Source organism: Melanotaenia boesemani, chromosome 22, assembly GCF_017639745.1.
Source record: "Melanotaenia boesemani isolate fMelBoe1 chromosome 22, fMelBoe1.pri, whole genome shotgun sequence".
Classification (NCBI taxonomy): Eukaryota; Metazoa; Chordata; class Actinopteri; order Atheriniformes; family Melanotaeniidae; genus Melanotaenia; species Melanotaenia boesemani.
Window position 1 is genome coordinate 25202058 of NC_055703.1, and position 25986 is coordinate 25228043.

At 43.9% G+C, this 25986-nt stretch overlaps 2 protein-coding genes and 1 long non-coding RNA gene across 7 annotated transcripts; 1 reads left to right on the plus strand and 2 right to left on the minus strand.

Annotated features, from left to right (window-relative positions):
* Positions 1-690: 690 nt before the first annotated feature.
* On the plus strand, positions 691-16294 carry ppp4r4 (protein phosphatase 4, regulatory subunit 4). 3 transcript variants are annotated; one of them, XM_041975470.1, is made up of 26 exons: positions 691-1067; positions 1144-1438; positions 2701-2774; positions 4198-4300; positions 4397-4544; positions 4623-4696; positions 5252-5358; positions 7337-7444; positions 7765-7886; positions 8610-8732; positions 8845-8987; positions 9077-9196; positions 9359-9436; positions 9687-9770; positions 9922-10095; positions 10184-10289; positions 10378-10525; positions 10611-10755; positions 10837-10875; positions 10959-11030; positions 11593-11656; positions 11733-11807; positions 12610-12700; positions 14224-14285; positions 14359-14629; positions 15927-16294. In XM_041975470.1, the coding sequence occupies exons 2-26, from the start codon at positions 1331-1333 to the stop codon at positions 15970-15972; spliced, it is 2685 nt and encodes an 894-aa protein (XP_041831404.1). In that variant the 5' UTR covers positions 691-1067; positions 1144-1330; the 3' UTR covers positions 15973-16294. The 3 variants fall into 3 exon arrangements, with proteins under 3 accessions (XP_041831404.1, XP_041831403.1, XP_041831405.1); XM_041975469.1 differs by having other exon boundaries at positions 691-1438; XM_041975471.1 differs by having other exon boundaries at positions 691-1438; positions 11599-11656.
* LOC121633552 lies at positions 13972-19336 on the minus strand. The gene is made up of 3 exons (XR_006009079.1): positions 19013-19336; positions 18859-18944; positions 13972-13982 (listed from the first exon to the last, which is right to left on the minus strand). It is a non-coding gene; the product is annotated as an uncharacterized LOC121633552 (long non-coding RNA).
* A 2982-nt stretch (positions 19337-22318) lies between these two features.
* Positions 22319-25894, minus strand: LOC121633479 (protein Z-dependent protease inhibitor-like). 3 transcript variants are annotated; one of them, XR_006009059.1, is made up of 7 exons: positions 25653-25714; positions 24571-24864; positions 24194-24487; positions 23803-24076; positions 23155-23302; positions 22636-23015; positions 22319-22589 (listed from the first exon to the last, which is right to left on the minus strand). XR_006009059.1 is itself a non-coding variant. In XM_041975553.1 (6 exons), exons 2-6 carry the CDS (start codon positions 24854-24856, stop codon positions 22827-22829), a joined length of 1191 nt encoding a protein of 396 aa, XP_041831487.1. In that variant the 5' UTR covers positions 24857-24864; positions 25756-25894; the 3' UTR covers positions 22319-22826. The 3 variants fall into 3 exon arrangements, 2 of the variants coding, with proteins under 2 accessions (XP_041831487.1, XP_041831486.1); XM_041975553.1 differs by lacking the exon at positions 25653-25714 and adding an exon at positions 25756-25894 and having other exon boundaries at positions 22319-23015; XM_041975552.1 differs by having other exon boundaries at positions 22319-23015.
* Positions 25895-25986: the final 92 nt, after the last annotated feature.

Sequence of the window (25986 nt, forward strand, 5' to 3'; positions counted from 1 at the left end):
CATGGGCTGTGTGGGGGTCCTGTTTTTCTGGTTGTAGTTTTTGGTTGGGGTTCTGGTTTTTGTTAGTTTTTTCCTTGTGTGCTCTGTGGTTTCTGTTCCTGCCTCGTTAGAACACCTGGTCTAATTACTCATCCACTTCACCTGTTCCCCATTACTCCCTCTGTGTATATATGTCCTTGGTTTTCAGTCACTCCTGGTCAGATCCTCTTATGTGGTCATATGCGGTACATGATGTATGGACTATCCCTGTCTTGTGTGGTTCCCTGTCTTGAGTTTTGGGAAATAAACCTTTCACCTGCACCGATTCTGCCTCCTGCCCTGTTTGCCTGCAATTGGGTCTTCACCTCCACCGCAGTCCGTGACAGTAGGTGTTACCCATAGGTGAATTTATACAGGTGTGTTACAGACAGGTGACTTTATGCATGTGAGTTTATACAGGTGAGACAGCTGAGTTCATGCAGGTGTGTTACTAACTGGTGAGTTCATGCAGGCACGCTTTTACAGGTGTTACAGTTCATTTGTGTGCGCTACAAACAGGTGTGTTTATACAGGGTTTACAGCAGGATTTTCTCATACAAAGATTTAGATTAAAATAAAATCTAAACTACTTAAGGCGATGAGCAGGTAGGCTACAGTCACAGCTGATGACGCGCACGTTGTGCGCAGGTGGTTTCGAGTAAAATTTGCTGACGAACACAGAACCGCTGAAACTGAGTTCTGTGTGTTTAGTGAGCAGGTTTCACACACCGTCTTATTTTTAGCATCGTGTAATGAGAGTTTTGAACGAGTCTGCGCTCCCACGGTGCGGAGGACAGAACAGCTGATGGCGGTTTCAGTGAGGTGCTGCTGGTTTCTGCTGGACCGGAATCAACGGGACACGGCTCTGCTTTGAACTTTACCAGAATTCTGGTCGGATCTAAACGCTTGAGTCTGGTTTAGGGGTCTCAGAGAGGATTCGGTTTGGATGGTTTCTGACAGGCCTACATGATGCTCATCCGGAATCTGGACTCACAGATCGTAGGGCTCGGTTCGCGCCGAACTGGAGTCCGGACCGTGTGCGTCATCTGGTCTGTTTAAAACCTGTGATGAACCGCTTCGTGAGTAAATGAACGAATAAATTATAAATTATTCCATTTTTGAAAGGAAGCTGGCGTGACACCCCCCTCCCGTCGCGGACAGGGATCTCCTTGGAAACGGATAGTGACAGCCCCCCCACCCCCTCCCTTCCCGGTCCGCCCCCATCCTCTCATCAGGAATGGTTGGTGCTGAGCTCCGCCGCCTGCTCTCCCACTAACAACCAGTGACCAACTGGGCCGTTTCCAGTCAGCAGATGTTCCCGGGCAGGATGACTCTGAGCCCGCCCAGCCTGCTGTGCGGTCCGCCGGAGGAGCTGCAGGAGCTCGCCTTCATCGAGCGGCCGATCCGCAGGAGCCTCAAGGTAGGTGTGCACGTGAGCGTGTTCACACGCGGAGTCTTTTACACACATGACAGAGGACAGGTGTTCTCCATACGTGTGAAACATGACAATGATGCTGCTGATGATGATGAATCATGTTGGATGAGTGGGAGGAAGATGATCTGCCTCCATACAGGAAGCAGAGGGGAGACCCGAGATGTGCGCAGCATGACGCAGTTTGTCCGTCTGTCTCTCTGCCTGTCTGTCTCTCTGTCTGTCTCTCCATCTCTCAACGACAGAAATGTTTTCAGCATGTCCTCTTTGCATTGAGACAGTAGAGGATTTCCACACCATCATTCATCTAGTGTTTACAGAACTAGTTCAGGTTATCAGTGATCGATAAACAAATTAGCTGTCAGAAGTCTGGGAGGACATATTTACTGATCAATAATTCAACTTCATTTAATTTTAGCTGATTTCATTTTAAACACGACATCTAAAGGCATAGACAGGAATGAAAATTCATTTAAAGACATGAGGACAGAGACATGATGAGATGAGGACACAGAGATGTTAAGACACAGAGACATAAGGGTACAAGGACATGATGATAAAGCAATATGAGACGTGGACACAGGTACATTAGGACATGAGGGCACAGAGGACATAATGATACAGAGACATGAGGGCACAGAGATATAAGACATGTGGACTGAGAGACATCAGGATACAGAGTGATGAGGACAGAGTGAGATGTGGACAGATGAACATTAGGTCATGAGGGCACAGAGATATGAGGACACAGAAAGGAGGGCAGAGAGACATAGAGCTGTTAAGACATTAGGACATAGCAACATAAGGACACAGACATGAGGACAAAAATGTATGACACATGTGAAGACAGACCTTAGGACATGAGGACAAAGAGACACTGTGACATGAGGACACAGACATGAGGATACAGTGTTGAGGACATACAGGTATGTGGACAAGGGGACACAGCGACATGGTGACTCAGAGGACGTCTTAATGAGCTGAAACAGACACTGTGACAGCAGCAGGGACATCAGGTCCACGTCAGGAAGGAATGTAGCTGGAAGCTCCGAGTTTTCAGATCCAGGTGGACAATAAAAACCACCTGAGGAATGTCTCTGGAAGCAGATCAGTTCATACAGATACATCCAGGATCAATAACTCATCAATAACTATTGAAACAGTCTGATGTTGCATGTTCCTCCTCTTCTGTAGCGATGGGGGTGTGGCTTCATGATGATGATGATGACATGTTTGATGTTTACCTTCAGACTGCTGAGGAGATCGATCAGCTGACTGTGGACGAAGACCTGAACGACATTGAGAGAGCTGTCTACCTGCTCAGGTGAGATGTGACCACAGTGAGCGGCAGATGTTTAAACCAGGTGAGTCCTCAAGTGTGTCCGACAGCTCCACAGAAACAGCAGAGTTCAGGTTCTTGCTGACTTGCTGGTGATTCATCAGATTCCGACACAAGCTCCTGTAAACCAACACCTTCACATCAGAGGTTAACATTCAACCAATCAGGGCCTACGTTGCTAAAACACCACATACATACAGAAATAAGTGTCTTCATTAATTTAAAACCCACAACTTTAAAGGAGTACTGTGTACAGAAAGTTAACTACAACTATCTCCACTTGGGGGCGGCGTTTCACCTGAAAGGTAAGTTGTATTTTTCATTTCCTGCAGTTGGAAACAGTCTCTGCAGTTCATTGATGATGATGATGATGATAATTTGGGCATAATATTAAAATTTTCAGTAACATTTAAGCTCAGTTTGTTTAGTGAGTAATGACTAAATATAATATGTGCTGTTTATGTGAGTTTAATCCTATTTTTAAAGGTGACCCACATGAACATGTTCTGTCAGCTGCTTTGCTGTCACAGACAACATTTCCAGACATGAAGGAACTTTGAGTTCAGCTTCACAGCTAAGAGCTGCAGGTGGTGTGGAGGTCAGAACCCTCTCCTCCTGCTTCTGACCTCATCTGGTTATACATGTTACTGCTTACATGTTCTCTCAGTGCAAGTGTAGGTTGTCCATGTGTTGAGTTCTGCTTGGGGTCTCCAGCCCCCCCAGTCCAAACAGATGGTGTTAGGTTAACTGGTGACTTTGACCCCACTCTAGGAGTGGATATTAGTGGTTGTTTGTCTCTGTTATGGACTGGTGACCTGTTCAGGTGTACCTGCCCCTCACCTGATAGAAGCTGGGATATGCTCCTCCCTCCACTATTTGGTTGGTTGGTTAGATAGTTGGATGAATGGATGGATGGATGGATGGATGGATGGATGAGTTTAGTGTTGTTTCTGTTCTGTCTATTTCTTCTTCACTTGTTGGACTGAGGACAGACTTGTTGCTGTTCCTTTTCTACTCCTCCTCCTCCTCCTCCTCTCCTTCTCCTGTCTTCACCTCCTCTGCTGTGACCCAGTAAGCTGCAGCTAATTAAACCCTGCAGATAATCATCGGCTCTGTCCCAGAGGGTCTAAACTAGTTCACTGAACTGATTCACAAGCAGAACCAAAGTCTTCTGGACTTACAGGGTCTGGATTGTGGAGCCTAAACAGAACCAGAACAGAACTACAAGTCCAGCTGATCAAAAACTGGTTTCAGGTGTTCAGTCTTTCAGGGTTCCAAATCACATCCTTGTTTTATTGACTTTCCATTACTCCTCTCTGTCTGTCTCCTCTCCGTCTCCTCTCTCTCTCTTCTCTGTCTCCCCTCTGTCTTCTCTCTGTCTCCCCTCTGTCTCCTCTCTACTCCTCAGTGTGGGCCAGGAGGTTCAGAGAGTCAGCGTCATCAGCAACCTGCCAAGTCTGGTTCGCCAGAACCCAGCAGAGACTTTTCGCCGGGTAGTGCCCAAAGTACGGGTATGTCAGATCTGTAGACTGCATGTCAAACAGGAAATGACAGGATCATTGAACAGGTGTGTCTTAGAGTCAACCTGTCCTACCTGTGTGACCCAGGAGGTCTTAAATGGAGCAAGTGTTGAAATCCAGCTGGCAGCAGCAGCTTCGTTTTTAACCATCCTTCAGGACGACATCATCCTGATCCACACACACACCTACTCCATTCTGAAGACGGTCCTGCTGCACCTGAACCACAGAGACACAGGTAAACCCACCTGAACATGCACCTGAACCACAGAGATGCAGGTTAACACCATTGTGTTAACATTGTGTGTGTTGACAGTGCTGAGCAACGCCTGGTTGGAGACTCTTCTGTCAGCCATCAATGCTCTGCCCAAAGAGACCATCAAACAGGAGGTCAGATCAATATTAAGATCATCGCTTTCTGATCAACATGACCAGGTTATTTTCTGTTTGAAGATCTCACTTAGTGGTACAACATTACTGATCAATGTCAAGTCCCACCTTTAATCTGATGAACAGGAAGCAAAACAGAATACACAAGGGTAAAAACTTCAAAATAAAACAAGACAAAACTCAAAGTGACAACTAAAAAAACCCCAAACCCACAGATCATGACATGGAGCTGACACCAGGTATGGATGGATGGATGGATGGATGGATGGATGGATTTAGAGGATGAACAGAACATCTGGTTGATGACACAGTTAAAAACCAGTGTCTTAGTACTGTTTACTGAGCTCTCCATTGTTAGGGTTTGTTAATCCAGATAACTAAAAAAATGACCTGGACATGTTGAACCTAATGCATGTTGTCAAATAGTTTGAACATTTAAAGTGAAGAATTAAAACTGTGAACATCAGAAGAGGAAATAACTCTCGGATGGATTCTGTCCCGTCTACCAACACCTGTGCACCTGCCTGTGTCATCTCTTCTTGTCTCTTTCTCCAGGTGTTGAACCCTCTACTGTATCAGTCTCAGATGTCTCACTCTGTCCAGGCTCGTCTGGCCAGCTGTCGCATTTTAGGAAAAGTCGCCTGCAAGTTTGATTCTCACACGTGAGCTGCAGCTTAGTGCACAACAGAATGAACTCTGCAGAACCACATCAACACAGTTATCATGCTCGTACACACAGACTGCAGCAGAACCACATTACCGTTATCATGCTAGTACACACACACTGCAGCAGAACCACATTAACAGAGTTATCATGCTCGTACACACAGACTGCAGCAGAACCACATTAAGAGAGTTATCATGCTAGTACACACACACTGCAGCAGAACCACATTAACAGAGTTATCATGCTAGTACACACACACTGCAGCAGAACCACATTAACAGAGTTATCATGCTCGTACACACACACTGCAGCAGAACCACATTAACAGAGTTATCATGCTAGTACACACACACTGCAGCAGAACCACATTAACAGAGTTATCATGCTCGTACACACAGACTGCAGCAGAACCACATTAACAGAGTTATCATGCTAGTACACACACACTGCAGCAGAACCACATTAACAGAGTTATCATGCTAGTACACACACTGCAGCAGAACCACATTAACAGAGTTACCATGCTAGTACACACACACTGCAGCAGAACCACATTAACAGAGTTATCATGCTAGTACACACACACTGCAGCAGAACCACATTAACAGAGTTATCATGCTAGTACACACACTGCAGCAGAACCACATTAACAGAGTTATCATGCTTGTACACACACACTGCAGCAGAACCACATTAACAGAGTTATCATGCTAGTACACACACACTGCAGCAGAACCACATTAACAGAGTTATCATGCTCGTACACACACACTGCAGCAGAACCACATTAACAGAGTTATCATGCTAGTACACACACACTGCAGCAGAACCACATTAACAGAGTTATCATGCTCGTACACACACACTGCAGCAGAACCACATTAACAGAGTTATCATGCTCGTACACACACACTGCAGCAGAACCACATTACCGTTATCATGCTAGTACACACACACTGCAGCAGAACCACATTAACAGAGTTATCATGCTAGTACACACACACTGCAGCAGAACCACATTAACAGAGTTATCATGCTAGTACACACACACTGCAGCAGAACCACATTAGCAGAGTTATCATGCTAGTACACACACACTGCAGCAGAACCACATTAGCAGAGTTACCATGTTAGTACACACACACTGCAGCAGAACCACATTAACAGAGTTATCATGCTAGTACACACACACTGCAGCAGAACCACATTAGCAGAGTTATCATGCTAGTACACACACACTGCAGCAGAACCACATTGACAGAGTTACCATGTTAGTACACACACACTGCAGCAGAACCACATTAACAGAGTTATCATGCTAGTACACACACACTGCAGCAGAACCACATTAACAGAGTTACCATGCTAGTACACACACACTGCAGCAGAACCACATTAACAGAGTTACCATGCTAGTACACACACACTGCAGCAGAACCACATTGACAGAGTTACCATGTTAGTACACAACCACTGCAGCAGAACCACATTAACAGAGTTATCATGCTAGTACACACACACTGCAGCAGAACCACATTAGCAGAGTTATCATGCTAGTACACACACACTGCAGCAGAACCACATTAGCAGTTATCATGCTAGTACACACAGACTGCAGCAGAACCACATTAACAGTTATCATGCTAGTACACACACACTGCAGCAGAACCACATTAACAGAGTTATCATGCTAGTACACACAGACTGCAGCAGAACCACATTAACAGACTTATCATGCTAGTACACACACACTGCAGCAGAACCACATTAACAGAGTTATCATGCTAGTACACACAGACTGCAGCAGAACCACATTAACAGACTTATCATGCTAGTACACACAGACTGCAGCAGAACCACATTAACAGTTATCATGCTAGTACACACAGACTGCAGCAGAACCATAGTGTGAACAGAGGGCTGTTTGGGTTTCATCTCAGCTCCGGGACAATAACTGTGTCTCTGTGCATCAGGGTGAAGAAGGAGCTTCTGCCGTTGACCCGTTCTTTGTGTGAGGATGTGGAGTCTGAGGTCCGAGCTTGCATGTGCCGTCAGCTGGAAAGCATAACCAGAACCATTGGGTAACTGCTGGAAAACCCCAGACCAACACCACGCTGAAGAAACAACAAACATGAACCCAAGTGCTTTTATAAAGTCAAATGAACTTGTTAGTTAAGGTGTTCAACTTAAAGATTTGAAGTGAAATACCATTAAGAACCAAGAAAAGAAGCCAAACTGTCTTTATTCCAACTGTAAGGACTGACGCAACAAATAGAAAGACAACAACAGCCAGATTAAATCAAATTTGGACTAACCAAACAATGACTGCCACAAACACAAGCTGATGTCCAGTAACAGTCCAGACATTACTCTGACACAATGTCTTGTATCTGTTCTTTAGGATGGATGATGCCAGGACCGAGCTCCTTCCTGAGCTGGTGGAGCTCGCCGGAGACGAGGAGAGCATCGTCCGGCTGGCAGCATTTGACACCATCATTAACCTGATGGAGATGATGGATGGTGGTAAGAGCTGCACTGAATTCATAGCGCATCAGACAGAAAAATACTTGTGGGCTCAAAATATGTCAAAAAAGATTTCAGAAAAAGTAGGCTAATTATCCGAGTTGGTGCCAGTCATTGACCAGCCTGAAAACTTTTTGCATTAGTCAGTGAAAAATCATTCTTTTCTTGGGTAAAAAAGGTGGCATTATGTAACCAAACTGACATTTTAGAGAGTTAATAAATACTAACATTCAATTCAGCTTTATTTGTATAGCACCAATTCACAACAAAGTCCTCTAAAAAATGATTAGTCCAATTTATAACTATTAATACAACATGCATTCATAAAAATGACTGCCTAGCTAAGGAAAAATAAGCATATCTGCTGTAAATAATAAGCTTTCCATGTTTAATTTTTTAAAATATGATCCAGTTACCAAAAAGGGCCTTAAGGGGAAAAGTGTGTTCTTTCTAAGACATGACCTGAGGGTTAAATGGTTGCTTTTTTCCCAGAATATCGTAAATTATAAGTGAGTCACAGAAGTCATGCCATCATCCATCTTTAAAATCTACTCCTCTTTAAGAACTTGCAGCAGCTTTTTACAAATACATTTTTTACACTTATGCAACTTGAATTTCTCCACAGGGTGACAAAGCTTTATTAAAACTACAAACTTTGAAATTATTAGTAAAATCTTTACGACCCTGAGTTGAGCCCAGATTAAAACACCTCCTTTTCCTCAGATGACAGACTCCACGTTGTTGTTCCCATGGTGATGGCGGTGTGCGATGCAGCATCACAGGTGGATGAAGTCGTTTTGGCATCGTTGTCCTTCCAGTTTGGGAAGCTGTGCAGCGGACTGGCAGGTGAACAGTATCACCTGTCCTGACCACACTAGTCCACAGAACTGTTGAGGGACTACAAAGGTAACCCACCTTTGTGGTCCCATGTTTGTGAAGATCCATATTTGTTTTGCAGGTTCCCTGTCAGACGAGCAGAAGTCTCGCTTGTTGCAGAGGTTTAAGCTGATGTGTGTCGCAGGACTGCAGACCGAAGCAAATCAGATTGATGGGAATGACAAGTCCACGCTGATCCGCTGCAACTGCTGCTACAACCTGCCGGTACAGACAAAAATACACTCAAACACACACACATTCGGGGTTCCTCAGTTCTTCAGCTGATGAGATCATCTCCTCTGCTCTCTGTTCAGACCATGGTGGTGTTTGTGGACTCTGCTCACTTCCAGTCTGAACTCCACCCATCTTTCTCCAGCCTTTGCAGTGACCCAGAGGTCAGCGTTCGGCAAAGTGCTGCAGCCAGTTTCCACCAGGTCAGATCAGCATCAGGGTTTTAGACAGGGCTCATCCTCTGGGAGCAGGACCTGCTGCTGTGTTTTTAAATGTGGCCTGACTTGTTGTAAAACATTTCAGCCTTTTTTTCTGATTGGCTGCAGCCTCTGAAGTCACATGATGGCTCTGCCTCTTCCTGTCAGGTGGTGAAGCTGCTTATTTCAAACACCCACATGGTGCAGAAGGAGCTTCTGTTGTTGCTGCAGGACGACGCTCTGGAGGTGAGAGGCCACGCCCACAAACACCCCTTCACCAAAAGTTCTGGATCCAGACTAGAAAAAAGTTGGTCCTGATATAGAGTCAGATGTCTTCTAGAGTTAGAACAAAGAAATATTTCCCCCAAAAAACAGGAAATGAACGGCACCATCCAGGCCTGCATGTTGCCTTCCCGTGCTGGTTCAGATCCTGTTCTAAACCAGGTATAAATTCTCACATTGGAGCTGCTGAGTATGTGTTTGTTGTTCTGTTGAGGTGTTGGATGCTTTGATGAATCACTTGGAGGAAACTCTGGAGACGGTTCTGTCCAGAGGAGAGAACCTGACACTGGACAACAAGGTGAGAAAATAAACTCACTCTGGTTCCACTCAAATCTTTTCTGTTTGGTACCTTATACCAAACCTTTGTCTACCTGTTTCCTCCCCTGTTTTCTTGGTTTCCTCCTTGGTTTTCCTTTGCTTCCCTATCTTTGTTCTGCTGTGGTTCCCAGCTCCCCGACCTCCTGTCGGCGCTGCTTTTAGCTGAACAGAGGGTTGGATGTTCTCTGCGTTGGCGGCTACATGAGAAGTTGCTGCAGCGTTACAGCTGCCTGGCCAGACTGCTGCCTGGAGAACTGCTGCACCAGAGCTTCTCCCCTCGCATCTTCATCATCCTCACCACCAACGTCAGCATCGCCAATTTCTGCTCCGCACAGTACCACAGGTGAGCCAGGTGACAGACAGGTAACCCCGGTCTGCTTGTTGTGGTTGCAGAAAGTGTTGCCGGTGCAGAAGGAGGCAGCACGGACATTCTGCACATTCCTGCGCTACAACCGGAAGCAGGAGCAGCGTCAGGAGATGATGGAACGACTGGTCCAAGGTCAGAACCTCTGCAGAAATCAAACACTGAGAACATGTTAGCATTTCTGTCAGGACATGAAACAGACCTGTGGTGTTTCTGATCTCAGCTCTGGCTCTGGGTCGCAGCTACTGGAACCGTCTGAGGTTCCTTGATGTTTGTGAAGTTGCCACGGAGATTTTCTCTAGAAAATACTTCAACAAGCACTTCCTAATCCCAGCACTGGAGCTCGTCCACGATCCTGTCGCTAACGTCAGGTAGACCACTTCTTCTCATCCTGTGAGGCAGCGGTTACACACCAACATCACACGTAACACACCTGCCTGCTCACCTGCTTCTCAGGTACAAGCTCTGCCAGCTGTTGCCGAGGTTACGTTCATCGCTCCGCCTGCCAGCTGACAAACTGCTGCTGCAGAAACTCGACTTCTGCGTCCAGAAACTTCTCTGTAGAGAAAAAGACAAAGATGTGGTGGCCACGATTCGCAAGGTAACACCCACCAGAGACCAGTCCTGAGGGGGGGCCGTTTTAGCATGTCAGACTGTTAATTGTGTCCATCGTGTTTTCTAGACAGTGTTGGAACTGGACAAACTGGACCTGTCAGAGCCTGTAAGATACCTGTTTGAACACATAAACTGGATTTATCAGGTTTACTTCTGTCCTGTAACACCCTGATGTTTATATGTCTGCAGTTTCAGAAGAGACAAGAGAGAGACCTGCTGGACCAGAAGAAGGAGAAGGAGGAGACGCTGTTGCTGGAGATGGTGAGGCAGAACCAGGAGGCTGATGTTCATTCCATCCGTCTTGTTTTAACCCTTGAAGTGTTTCTCAATCCTGGTCCTCAGGACCCACTGGCCTACATGTCTTAGAGGTAACCCTACTTTCACACAGCTGAATGAGATTAATGGCTCATTAACAGGCTTGCAATGAACTTGTGAAGTTCATTAATCTGAATCAGGTGTGTTGGAGTAGGAGCACATCTAAGACATGGAGGGCAGTGGGTCCTGAGGACCTGGATTTAGAAAAGCTGTGTTAGATCATCAGTGCCACCGAGCGCTATGTGTATGTTTCAAAGCCAATATTTATTTCTCCTGAAAGCCAAGACTTGGGAGAATGATGAGATGAGAAAAGGCTTGGTCACTGTTCTGTGTGTTCTTTCTACAAAGTTCTGTTAGTAATAATTCTGCTTTCTTCTTCTGGTCGGCCTTTATGCTGCTATATCTATTCATACATTCATTTTACATCGTGTTAGCTTCATAATCTGACAGCTGAAGCTGTCCTGAAAACAAAATGTCTGGATGTTGACTGGGATTTAATTGTCGTCAGGAGCAGCTGGAACGCCAGCAGAACGACGGGAAGCTGAACTCTGAAAAGCACACGGAGAGAAAACGTAAGTTAAATATTTACAGTTAAATTCCTCACAGGAGACATTTTGATATTTATTCTCTTCAACTTTTCTCTGGCAGGAAGAGACAGTAAGACCAGCCTGTCTTCCACCAAATCCATGTCTGTGTCCTCGTCTGCAGCCGCCCCATCCTCCAGTAAGAAGATTATGAATGTAGCAGGTCTAGCTTAACATAGAAACAGAAACTCAATACTTAAGCATAAAAAAGGTTTTATTAACACACGCTTGATAAACATCCAAGCCATAACAGGAATACCCAAAAGAAAACCCAGAAGTAAAACATCAGAGTAAATTATGACTGCAAATCTCAGTAAGACACATTAACTCCCAAATTCAGGTTTCAGAAAGTCAGGAACTGAAGGCTAAATGACAGCCAGGTAAATGTGATGGGGGAGTGACCCAAACATACAAAAGGACAAGAAAAAGAGATCAGTTAGTCCAGCTGACAGACAGACCGACTTAAAGATCTCGTTCCACCAGTCATAAAAAGGCCGGGCGGACTGACTACAGCAAGCTAACCTAAACTAAACCCAAACACAGGACGGCAGGAAACTGTGGCTGACCAGCAACTGTAAAATAAAATAAATAAAAACACAATTAAACAGTTCAAAATATGAACAATTCTAATAAATCACAATTAAAAACAAACTAAAATGAACTGCCCCCCCCCCTCACCCCGCCCAGAAGCCACAGAAATAAATCAACACGCTTCCCTCACAGTCTCGTGTTGCTGTGTGCAACGTTACAAAAGAAAAAACACATTTCTTACCAAGCTCACTCTCAACATGAGGCTCGCCTCATCACCAGACTGATGGAACCTCACACACACACTTCACACACTTCCTGCCTTCTCCTCGCCCCATCAGAGAGGCAGTCACCAACCAGGCGACACTGTTACATGATGATGATGATGATGATAAGGTCTTCTTTCTTTGCAGGTAAAGAGATAAGGAAGGCTAAACTGTCTCGGAGTCGGTCCCTCAGCAGTCAGCCAACGACGTCCAAACCTGTGAACTCAGACAGACCTCTGTAAGAACTCCCAGTTTTTCCAGCTTCACAGAACTTCAGTGTTCACCAGCCAGACTGAACAGGGAAAACTAACCATGTCTCATTCCGGTTGTTTCCGGGGTGGAAGTTGTTTCTGTGCATGTTTGGGCCACGTAGGGGTTTGTTGATGCGTTAGTTTAAGGGAAGACTTAAGGGAACAGAATTGGACTTTCAGCTTCCACCAAAAACAATGTTTTTGGTGGAAACTGAAAAAGGGATTATTGAGCATCAATGGTCAAAACGTTCTAAATAAAACATAAATCATCTTGCGCTTCTTCGTCTGAATTAGTCCACATTGCACATGCCAAAGCGTTACGATCACATTAAATATTTCCATCATCAGAACAGACTTTTATCCAGCGTCCATGTAAACATGTCGGTCAGACCCTCTGATCTGTGGGGACATGGCCAGGCATTAGCTAAACACACGTTACCTGGCACTTATTATCAATTTTAATTCTGTTTAATGTTGAGATTAAGTTAATTAACTTGTTCCCTCATGTTAGTAATCCATGGCCATGGTTGATTTTTTTTATTTCCGATGTCACCAGATGGGCTCGGTACATTCCCACCACTTGTAAATTAAAAATATTGACAACATTTCCCATAATTATGATTTTTTTTTTTTTTCAAAATCTGTCAATTTTTTGCAATAACAAGTCATTATTCTGACTTTTAATCTCAATTAGGACTTTCCATCTCATAACTACAGTTTTGAAACTCATAATTATGACTTTTTATCTCATTATTATGACGTTAGGTCTCATGATTATGCATGTAAATCTAATAATTGTGACTTATTTATTTTTTATTTCCAGCTGGTAGGAATGGGCTTCCATACTAATCAAATTGTTTCACTCAGATTAAATGTTTGTCCATGTCAATCTCTCTCTGAGATAAATGAAGTATTTTTCATTTCCATTTCATTTAATGTAAACAAAGCTATCGTTGTGCCTGCAAACATTGCAGCAACATTTCACACATAATGTGTGATGAGTGTGTTGGAGCTTTTAAAGATTAATGTTTTTTTGGCCTGTAAACTCCATGTTGGTGCAGAGAGTGATGATATCTCTTCTAGATGGACTGAAATAAAGAGAATATTTATACAACATTTTAATAAATCTCAGCTGCTAGCTCCGAGTTTTTGTCCCACAGTGATGACAGACGTCTTTGTAACCAGCAGAGTCTCTGCTTTCATGTGACACCTTGTGAAGCTGGAAGCTGGACAGTGATGTTCTCGTGTTTTTCCTACATTAACATATAACTGCTTGGGGTTTATACTGTGTTTGGTTTAGATGCCGGTGCTTGGTAGAGTCTTTTAGCTGAGTTTCTCCCCGCCATTTTGGATGCTACATGTTAGCATTGCTGCTTCCTCGTGTGTGTGCAAACATCTTCTGTGCTGCATGTATCTCATCTGTCTGTAGTGGAAGGTTCTGTTTTGGTTTTATTTGGTCCCTAAAACCTGGACTCAGGTTTACATGTTCTGGATGTTTTCTGTCCTCTAGGAAGGTGAAAGATCTGAGCAGCTCATCTGGATCTGGGAAGTCCTCCATGATGTCCAGCAAAGGTAGCTGCACACCTCACCCTGTACGTGTCACTGTGTTTGTCTCCGCTCTTGCATCACTTCCTTTGTCTCACAGATGAGTCCTTGAGGACCACCCACTTCACCATGACAACACAGTCCACCTCCTCCATGCCGGTCCTGATCCGCAGCAAAACTACGAGCCTCTTGGACAGGGCCAGTACTATGGACCACAGAACTGGTACCCTGGACCACAGGAACAATATGGGGGAGCACAGAACCAGTACCTTGGACCAGCGAGACCATAGGACTAGTACCCTGGACCAGCGCAGTAAAACAATGGACCGAGGGTGCGGAGTAAAGGAAAGTCAGTCCAGGAGGCTGTCGATGTGAGTTCAGGATGATGATGGAACCCTAATGTGGTTGTCAGGGTCTTTACAGTTACAGACCAGTCAGAACTGGAGACTCGTGTATAAACAATGCATAGCTTTCATTCTGAAAGGGGGCGGAGCCACAAAAACTGAAACGTACACATGAGAGTAACCTAGAAAATATCCACATGCACACACCTGGTCCTGTGCACATTTTCACATGCACAACCTGAATGAACGGGAAGCTGAGTGCATGTACACAAGCCAGGAAACGCGCTGGTTCTTCCCAAAAATGACTCTGCAGGTATACACAGTACACAAATATCCTCAACAAATCCAGCTGCAGAGTGAAGAAGTTCACAGAGAGATGGAAGGTCTGATCACAGAGAGGAACCAGAAAGGTTTTACTGGATCATTTATCCTCTGGATCAGGAACAAGTCATCGTTAACAGCATTATAGTTTATTTTTGTTTATTTTCAAGTTTGTCTGCAATTAATTATTCATCTTTTATAGAGAAACATTAAATTTAATGTAAATGAAAAAAATAGCCTACCTCCTGTTCAGATAAGATGAAGAAGACAAGATGAAGCCATCAGAAAGCACTTTTTGTCTCCATGACAACAGGTAGTTCAATCCAACAGGGACCCACTGAGCCTCAAGGGCCAACTGGTCCAGGTCTACCTGCCTCTTACCTTGCAGCAGCAGGGACAGGCTCCACCCCCTCATGATCATGAGTTAGATTAAATGACAGATGTATTGGATAAATTTTATAAATGAAAGTGTGAACTGAGCAGCCCTGCTCTACAGTTTTAGTGCATAGCCCTGGATTAGCCCCTACAGCAGTGCTATGAGGGCTGCAGTCCAGCAGGTTCCTGCTTCCGTACTCCTGAATCAAATGAAATGGGATGAAGATTTAAAAATGTTATGAAATTTCCTCCACAGGAGGAAGCAGCAATACATGGAAAACCTGCTGGATTGTGGCCCTCATAGGACTGAAATGAGCAACCCTGCCCTTGAGATTTAACGCAGGCTTTAGTTGCTTTTTAGTTTAAATACTTTCTACTACAGTTTTTTCTACTTCTAGCCTGATCGTTTATTGATCTTGTTTCCTTTCTTTAGCACTTACTATGATCCTGTTTGAGCCCTAATCTTAACTCTAGATTTCCTAATTTATGTTAGCTCTGATCTTTTAACTTGGTTTTAAGTTCTACCTAGCCGAGACAGATCCTACTTTAGCCCAGACTCAGCCTTGTTGCTCTGAAAATAGTCCAGTTCCAGTGATTAATGCACTTTTTTCTCCCTCTACATCCATAGAAACAGGAAGTCAAGCTCTTTCAGCGTACAGTCGGGGCGAGACTGAGGATGATGATGTCGTCATTTCTATACCAGGCTGGTCCATTCAGACAGCAGCTTCAGGACATTACCCAGAATGCAACACATCATCGCTGCCTTTCAAACAGAGACAGTAGAATCGGACTTATATTTGTATCTACTGAGCACTGTGTCTTCTATTGATCTCCTCCCTTCACCTGATTGGTTTAGTAAAGTCCCACATGCAGACCAGTGGTGTCTTCTCACTGGTGAATGCATTCAGCTGCTGGCACATGATTTGTTCAACGTGAGCAGCTGATAACTGTAGTGACTGCATTACCTCTTTTAAAGGAATAAACCTCCGAATGAAACATTTACTTATTTTCTTCAACAAATTAAACCCATCGAGTATTTTTCTAACATGTGTGGAAAATGAGCGGCAAAAAAGAAGCTATCAAATAAATTCTAGATACTTTGGGAAACGTAAAGATAGAAGCATGCATTGCTTCAACTCTAAGGCTGTGTGTGGTGTTTGGGACACGTCCATTACTGTGTTGTCATCTGGTGACATCATGTGTAACTTTTGTTGATGTACATCACTGTGATGTTGTCTGGTGACATCATGTGTAACTTTTGTTGATGTGCATCACTGTGATGTCGTCTGGTGACATCATGTTGACTTTTGTTGGATAAAAGACTGAAAATCTACTTGGGATTAATTACACATACACATGGCTGTTCATGGCTGCCTCTCATATTTTGTGTCTGTTTAAAGCGCTGCGTGTGTGTGTGCGCTTCCATAGAAATTAACATAACACATTTGCAAGCTGCAATGCACAGGTGACCTCTAGGGGGCAGTGTAGGGAAGCCTAATCAGTCTGGGTCAGTATGGGATGGTGTGGTACATATTTGTTCGTGTTTCCACTGGCAAAAACAGTAAAGGGTGCTGGAATATTCAATCCAACCCATCAGACATTACACCTAACAAATAATCTGTTGGTCCAAATGTTGCACTGGAAAAACCCTCATGAATGGAGCCATGCGACTGAGGTCCTGATCGCCATTTACTGGCTTGCCTGTGGGGCCTCCTGCAGGGCAACTGCAGACATTTTTGCAGGTGCCACTGTCTGCAGGATTGTCCACGATCGTGGAGGAAACGATGACCATCCTCCACAGAGTCATTCATTTTCCCAGTGCTGTTGGTGCCGTTGATGGATGTCACATTTCTTCCTCCTGCAGAGCCACAAAAGAAAAGTTACATCAGCAGAACAAATCTTCCTTCAGTTATAATGCAGGATGTGTTTGATGCTAAGGGAGCATTTACTGGATGTGATCAGTGATCAATAAACATGACAGAATTTACTGCCTGCATGTCTCATGTTGATTTAGACGTGCAGCAGCCCTGCTTACTGAATATATATATATATATATATATATATATATATATATATATATGTGTGTATATATATATGTGTGTGTGTGTTTATTTCTTATGGTTGTTTAAATAACAAGTTTATCTGTTTACAGTACTTTACAAATTAATTCAGTCCACAGAAAAACAATCAAAAATAATATCAGAAAACATGTTTGTTTGACTTGATAAGATCATTTATAAAATAATTTCTATACATTCCCCCCCACCCCCCAAAGATGTGCATTTTAACTTTTTTTTAATAAAAATGTATTTATAAGTTTCTGAAACAATAATGAACAGTTGTAGCTGCGCTCTCTCTCTCTCTCTCTCTCCTTCAGGAAACCCAGGATGTCTCTCTCCCCAGATCTTTTTCTGCCCTGTATCCTGCATGGAGTCTCAGCACCAGTGGGGTAACTAGCTGATGGAGTAGGGGCCAGGGTTGTGACTGAAGTGGGAGAAATCTCAGCTGGTACAATCTCAGCCAGCCAAACTTTCTGAATGTTTCAGTTTTGAAAAATTTGGAAAATCCATCAGAAGAAGGTCAGCAGCCTCCTGCTGCAGGACCTTCATCCTCAGAAGCAGCTCAGGATCCTGTTTGCATCCACTGCTCTGTGACATCACACCAGCCCAGTGAAGCTGGATTTTGGATGAAAGTTTCTCTTCCACTGTAGGAGAAATGAAGTGGAGGAAGCTTCAGTAGTCCAGTTTCCTCTGCTTGGATGACGGATTGTTGGTTTCAGAAAATGATGAGTCCTCTGATTCAGTTCAGACAAAACAAGTCCGGCTCTGAGTCCGGGTCTGACTCTGAGATGTTTTAATGGTTAATGAAAAACACTTTCTAAAGTTTAAAGTGTTTCTGTCTTCTCCCATCCTCCCCCTCCTCTCTGTCCTCCAGCTCGGTTTCCAGCCGCTGCCTGTAGAGGACCTGTAGAGGACCAACATTAGGACCCCCCCCCCCCCAATTTATATTTAAATCTTTAATAGGAACACAGCAGCAATTCCAGCTTGGTTGGGATGCTTTGTGAAACAGAAAGCAATGAAAATCTCGGCAAGCCATATTTTACTCCCTATAGAACATAAACAACATATCAGATGTTGAAATTCAGACAGTTTAACATTTCATGTAATTTATAAGCTCATTTTGAAATCAGTGGCAAATTTAATCCGCCATGTCCTGCAGAGGGAGCTGTTAGGATTTTATGTTTTTGCTAATTGGACACAGCTGTTCTTGATCTGGCTCAACATAACAACACTGGACTGGACACTGGACTTCTCTTCCTTCAGTTTGTCTGCTTACCAGTTGTTTTGTACGCCCATCTGACATTTAAGTTTTATTCCCTGTCTTGACTTTCAAGTGATCCTGTTGGTTTTTTGTCCCTCTCTGTTCAGCTTAGGTCAGACTGTGTGACCCTTTTTTTTCCTGGATTCAGCCACCAGATCTTCCAGCCACTCTGCATTACCACAGCTTTTTCAGGACTTGACCAATTCCCAGATTTACCTCTTTTACTCAGAAAGTCCCACTGGTGGACCCACTAGCATTTTTGTGGCCCCCTCCCAGGAAGCTGGTGACCAGTCCAACAGGAGAATGACTGAACTATGCAGAGAAACTGTGAAACACAAGTCAAAGCTTTAAAAGTAACTGTTTCCAGCATGCTTGGTGTGGTGTAGTGGATACCTCAGTGGTTTATGGTCCAGAAGAACCAAGTTCACGTCCCCAGTGTCCCATCAGGGCGGAATCCCTCAGAGAACTCCATGAGACCTTGGATGTACCAAAGAGAAATTTGTTGGAACTATCATCTATATACCATAGTAAAAACCATTTTTAGTAACACACATCTATCCGTAGATGATTTGTACACAGATCAAACGTTTCACATCGAGCCACTGACTAGTTCAGCTGGTGGGGTTTCCGCCTCCCACTCGGGAGACCTGAGTTCAACTCTGGGTGTGAGGCCACTAAATGCTACGGCAAGGGGGAGCCAGGACGCCAGAACACAAGGGGGAGTTATCTTCCCCCCTTGAAATAGGATGTTTTACAGTAGGGATATATCAACACAGATGACACCTGTGACACTATGATATGATGATGTATGTACATATGTGCCGTATGTATAGAAGGATTGGATTGGATAGAGTATATACGCCCCCAGGTCTGGAATGATGTATCTGAATGATGAATGTTGAATACACATAACAGGCCTGGAGTGTAATGGGTTGATAGGTCAGTTCTGTAGGGTAGGGGTAGGGTATGTATGTGTGTATGTGTGTATGTGTGTATGTGTGCTTAAAAGGGTTGCACCACAGGTGTCATCTATACTTTGATATATCCCATTATAGATTGAGTGGCTTGGTTTTTTTAAATTTTTATTTTTTCTTCTTACTATATTTACCAACCAATTCTGTTGGGATTCAGAATATCTTTTACAAGAGAGAGATGGCCAAAGTAGCAGCCAAATACAGTTTACTGGTGAGGTGAGGGAATTCCTGTGTTCAGTAGTTGAATTCAACATGACCCTCTTTTACTTTTACTCCCATACCGTATACTCTTGGTAGTTGGGCTGATAGTACCTCTAACATGTAGTGAAGTATGCTCTGGTAGAAAGATTCTGTTAGAAGTTCAGTGGGCAGAAAGAGGTTTTAATTGACTGTAACCATTAAAGTTCTTTCACCTTCTGTTTTACTTCAGCAGCTGACAAACCCATTCCCATCTGTCTTAAACATAGTTTTGTTGTCATAGTCAGTCATGTTGTTCCTCCTTTCAGTACTTCTCTAAAGTAGTTTGTTATCATGTCTGCTGGTCTTAAGTCATGATTCAGCAACTGTCATCTTGTGCTATGTTTCTTAAGTCATAAACATCTTGCCACACTTAGCTAGTTGTCTTCTCTGCTTGTCCAGATTCCTCTTCAGCAACTGTCTAAAGTTGTATGTGATGTTAAATCTGGTGTTTCATGTACCCAGTAAAATATTAGCCTGTTCTAGTTTTCTGATTTATAACCCCTACTTGTTACCTCCCCAGACTACGGGGAGGGGACACGGCCCCCTCCCCAACCCACCGGAGCAGGGTGGTTTTATGATCCAGGTACCGGCAACGGGCAGGATTCGAACTAGACGCTGCACCACTGGCGACTTACGGTTCTCTGCCAACCCCACCACGCCACCGAGGCCCTTCACACTCAGACTTGTTCTCGTGGTGCTTTTATCTTTTCATTTTGACCATTGGCCATGAAAATTGATGTGTTCAAAGGGGTTCGATCCAGGTCCTCCTGCCTCCAGAGTACTCTCCTACCAGCCTGAGCTATTCTTCTGGATATGTGAGACTTCACATCGAAGCTCTTAACTCTTAACTTCAGACTGGACTGTTGAATTAATTAAGAAATTTAAACTCATGGTGTCTAGATGTGTAATTCACCATGTGTACACTGGAGGATTTGAACCTACAACTTGTTGAACTTCAGGCAGGTCTCCATCCCCCTGAGCTATCCTTTCATACACACCTACTGCCTCTGTAGGTTTTCTAACTTGTTCATTTGGCATCCAAAGGATAAAAAAGAAAGTCAGTCAGTGGTTGTGAACACAGTTCAACTGATAATCCAGAGTTTCACCCATCAGGGTGAGCTATTCTCCCTGTCACACTGATAACCTTTGTTAAAGTTTTTCACTCTTTATATTTGGTGTTGGCCTTAAAAACAAACATCAATCTTTCTACAACATTCAGAGGATTTGAACCTGAACCTTCTGCTTCCAGCTGCAGCTGAATATCATCCTGAGCTACCTAGACACAGCATCTGCAGGTTTTCTAAGCAGGTTTGACTCTTTAACTCAGGAGCTGAACTCAGAGCTTCCATCACATCTTCAGCAACAAGAATCTGTCCTCTTACTTCATGGAGTAAGAGGACACTTACAATGTAAATATATTATCATCTGCTTCAATTCACCTGTGGTTTGAAGTGACTGGGTCACATGGTTTGGATCAAAACTAGTTTTAAAACTGGAAAAAGATGTAGTTCTATTTCGACATCTCCATCAGCCACCAGCAGCGTTACTGGCTGCATCTACTGTCTCAGCGCCTGTTTTCAGTAGAATTCGTGCTCTTAAACGTGATCTGGTTTCTCCAGCAGAGGACAGCCTGCTGCATCATGACTACAGAATATCAAAACAGTTTTCCACCAATCGGAGCGTCCTCGCTGCTGTTCTCACTCATAAAATATAAATCTGGGTCATCCAGTCAGAAGGATCGTCCAGGTCAAAAACATGGAGGTTTGATGATGTTTCCAGAACATGACACTAAGAATAGATGTTTTATATGATATCTGTGGAGAAATAAACAAATACATAAATAAATGTACAAACTAATTCAACATTTGGACCTGAGAGTAACTTATTAAAACAGGATGGAGATTCTACCTGAGGTTTCATCTGTCAGGCTAAGATCAGAACTCTTCTTTCCCATTTCTACTTGCTAATGTGTGACATGGTACCATGAAGTAAAAGAGCTGCACTGGGCATCAACATTACGAACTGCAGTGTTTCAGCTGCAGTTTTAGGCCTAAGAAGGTGCAGTATCCACCTCCTCCCTTTAACTTCTCTCACTGATCTTAACTTACAAGAAAATTACAGGAACTATTAGCAGTACACTTGGTGTCGTAGTGGTTGTCTGGCTAAGATGCTAATTAGCTTAGTATATGAAGTCCAGCTGCTGATGGGAGATAAATCTGTTACCTCCTCCCACTAATCTTAGCATTATTGGTGAAATGACAGGAACTACTTCTGTAATGTTATTTTGTTTTATGTAAAATTCTTGGCCACTAAATGGTGAGTGAAAGCAGAACACAGGAGAAAAGCCAATATATGAACTGAACCTTGGTTCCCTAACTACCTCTGAATTTGTCACTAAAATGAAAATTAACTTTCCAAACAGTGATCTAAAATACGCTCTAGTTTGGACAGAACTCAGCAGCTGAGAATCACAGAGAAGCCAACATGGATGGATTGAGGTTTAATATGGTTCTGAACAACATGCTACCTGCAACAAGCTCACAGGAAAACAACACATTTACACAAAGAAGCAGCACAATAATATTAAAACGATGCTAACATTAGCTCAGTGCTAACACAACTCTTCAGTGCAATAAAATAACACTAAAAACTAATTAAATGTTTGATAATATTTATGATTTTGTGTTAATGTTTGTTTACATCTCAGGACCTGGGTAAATGTCTCTCTAAATACTTGTTTGTTTACATCTGAGGACCTGGGTAAATGTTTCTGTAAATACTTGTTTGTTTAAATTTCAGGACCCGAGTAAACATTTATGTGTCAGGGCCTGTCAAGTGGGCCTTGTGGCCCCTTGCAGGGGTCGCAACCCTCATACTGAGCACTACAGACACACCCAGTTTCCATTGCTGTGTTCAAGTGTGGTTATCTGACAGATGTGATTGGAGTAATGAGGTGGGCGGGGCTTGTCCCAGTCAGGTGAAGGTGAGATGGGTTATTTCTGAGAGGGGTCAATGACTCGACCCATGAACAGCAGGCCGCTGGTGGCCTGCTGGTAGATGATGAAGATAAAGGGTCTGTTGAAGGTGAGTCGTGGAGGAGGGGTGGAGAAAGTTGTGGCTCCGCCCCCTGGAGTGATGTCATCGCTGGTCTCGTTAACGGAGACAACAGATGTCTGATACACCTGATGGACAGAAAACAGTTGGAGTCAATAAAAGGATCAAACTGGTTGATAACAAGCAGTGAGACTCAGGAAGGAAATGCACTCAGTGTGAGCTTCATCACTCATCTTCATCAGTCATTCTTTTTAAGTTTCTTCTGACCTCTGTGAGTTTCGGTCCTTTAGCTCCGCCCATGTTGATGATGTCAGCGTCATCCTCAAACACCTGAACGACATTAAGAGTCTGAAGGACGTTTTTCAGAGAGTAGGAACGCTCCAACATGAAACGAGGAAGCTGCACCTCCAACTTCCTGTTTCCAAAATAAAAGAATGCTTCTGTTGGTTTGTTAAGAAGGACAAAGACGAGGAAGAGGAGGAGGAGAGCACAGGAGGAGGAAGAGAGGACAGGAGGGAAGGGAGGAGAACAACTGATAGAAGGAGAAGAGTAAGAGGAGGAGAAGATTGAGAATAGAAGGTGAACAGGATGAGGAAGAGGACATGAGAAAAAGGAAATGAGGAGGAAGAGGAGGGGAATATGAGGAGGATGAGGAAGAGGAGAAGATGAGGAGGTGAAGAAGAGAAAAGGAAGAGGAAGAGGATAACCGGGCAAGGAAGGAGAGACAAACAGAAAAGAAGGACAGACTTAAAAATCTTAAAGATTAAAACAGTGATTTCAGGATTAAAGAAGTAAAAAGAAAGCTGAGGAAAGATGGACAGAATAATGAAGGAAGTAAAGTTGGGAGGTGAAGGAAAGGAGGGATGTAAAAGAAGGAAGGAGGTGAGGAAGGAAAAAGGAAGAGGGTTTTCTCACGTCTTCTTCAGTTGTCTGATCCATGTCCAGATCTTCTCTGATGTCACTTCCTCTTCCACAGCTGTGATGTCTACGCCTTCATCGGGCAGCACCACCAACATGGCCGCCCCGTCCGCCATCGGCAGCTTCAGCACGCCGGCCTTCACCAAGCGGTCGTACGCCAGGAAGTACTTATCGGCCCGGAACATCATGGGAACCATGACGACCTGGTACTTGTTCACGTAGAAACGCTCGTCCTGAGTGGAGGACGAGTTAAAGGCCGGGCTGAAGCGGGCTGAAACACGCAGGAAACTTTATTCAAACACAGAAAACTTTATTCAAATACAGGAGTTTTACAATTTGATGTTTGCTCACAGCACAAATTCCTTAAGAACATGTGGGACTTTCTTACTCTGGTAAGAGGCGGTGGTCGCAATCAGCAGCTGGGTTTGCGTGTCCAGGATGGACAACAGTTCCTGGACCCGTTCTCCGGTCTGGTCCTGGGCCCAGCGGTTGATGGCGTCGATGGCATCAAAATTTGTCATATAATTCAAACTCTGAACCTTCCCCCCAAACTTTGTCTGAACCAGATCCAGATAGGATGTGGACACCTGGAAACCCTGAGCAGGGAAGATGGCCATGCCCTGCTGGAGGTTCTGGACCGCATCCTTCTGAAAGACCTTGTTCCTCAGAGTCTGAAACTGATCTGAGAACAGCAGAGAAGAAGTTCAAACACCTTTTAACATCCAGCGTCCTGTCATTTCTCATGTTCTCAAAGTCCTGGTCTACCTGGCAGGTTCTGAGGGTCAAGTCCGGTCAGTGTGAGTCCTTGAAGCAGCTGGTCCTGGGTTGGACCGCTGGTGGTGGTCAGCAGAGCGATTAGTCCGGCAGACAACGTGAGAGGAGACAGGAAGACATTGTCGTCCGTTCGGCTGGCGACGGCTCGGTAGAGACGGGTACCAAAGTCTGTGTTCCCCTGGATCAGGTCCTCCAAAGCCGGATCGCGGTTCTGAGAGGAAACTGGACCCAGCAGGAGCACGAGGACGACCAATGAGAGGAGGACGGAGGAAGTCATGGTCTCCTCTGTTGGAGAAACAGAACACAACATGATGAAGAGCAGCTCGTCATCATCTGTAACAAGCATGGAGCTCCACAGCTGATCCAAAACATCTTATTTAGCTTTCACAGAGACCCAAAACCACCTGGAAGCAGCTGAGTTATTGGTCATTTTTATAAAAAAAAGACCCATCGTTAATAAAAACAATCAACCCTTGTTTAGACTGTTTGGGATCTTTTTGTCCTTCCAGGTTATTTTTTCCTCAGTTTCTGGCCACCATTCTGGTTGTTTCCATGTATGGGATTATTTTTTTATAAGAACATCTCTAAAATTATACTACAAATCTTTTTTTAAAGGTCAACAGAAAGCCAGGAACAAATTTACCACTTAACTTCACATCTGATTAAAACTACCAAACACCACATGTAGTTAGAAAGATTATTTTAACACTTTATGTGTCAATTTCATCACATGACGTCACTTTTCTTATAAAAAAAATTAACAAACAAAATTATTTATTTCCCTCATGATACATGTTAGGGGGATATTATTTAATTAACATGAGTGAGCATTAGAAGATGTGTGGTAACATTCTGTATATTTGAAAAACCATCAATATATATTTTTAAAAGACGAATTAAATATAAATATCAACATCATCACCGACCAGTTTAGCGGACATTTCCGGTCTGAAGGCCACACCTTCATCAAATCGTGACGTGAGTTGTTTTTGTTGAGTTTTTTCAGCTCAGACTTTTATCTAAATGTAGTGGTTCAATCTTCAGTTTACATGCGTTGATAATTGATTACTGATCAACGGTCCATGACGCTGTGACGCCAGTCATCGTTCGTATTGATGACTGACGGCCTGCAGCCCTTCACCCCGAAAACAAACAAACAAACAAACAAAGACTGACCTCCGCTTTCTGCTTCTTCGATCTTCGATCAGACGGGGTCAGTTATGAAGCTTCTTGCGTTGCGCATCACCCAGGAGCTCGAGCCCTGTAGGCGCCGGAAACGGCAAGACGTTCATCTTCAAAATAAAAAGCCCAGCTTCCGGTCAACAAACAGAACGATGATCCCGTCTGGAAACTGACGTCATGATGAAGATCAGCCCAGAAACAAACATAACCGTACTCCAGGATCCT

Bases quoted from the DNA above. Each gene is read 5' to 3' on its own strand.
- ppp4r4 (XM_041975469.1), top strand. From the start codon at position 1,331: ATGTTCCCGGGCAGGATGACTCTGAGCCCGCCCAGCCTGCTGTGCGGT. The intron at 9,197-9,358 runs GTCAGATCAGCA...TCTTCCTGTCAG, and splicing joins CTGCAGCCAGTTTCCACCAG to GTGGTGAAGCTGCTTATTTC. The intron at 10,876-10,958 runs GTAAGATACCTG...ATATGTCTGCAG, and splicing joins AACTGGACCTGTCAGAGCCT to TTTCAGAAGAGACAAGAGAG.
- LOC121633479 (XM_041975552.1), bottom strand. From the start codon at position 25,683: ATGACTGGCGTCACAGCGTCATGGACCGTTG. The intron at 24,865-25,652 runs ATCAGTAATCAA...TTTCTCCAACAG, and splicing joins CACAGCGTCATGGACCGTTG to AGGAGACCATGACTTCCTCC. The intron at 24,488-24,570 runs GTAGACCAGGAC...TGCTGTTCTCAG, and splicing joins TGACCCTCAGAACCTGCCAG to ATCAGTTTCAGACTCTGAGG.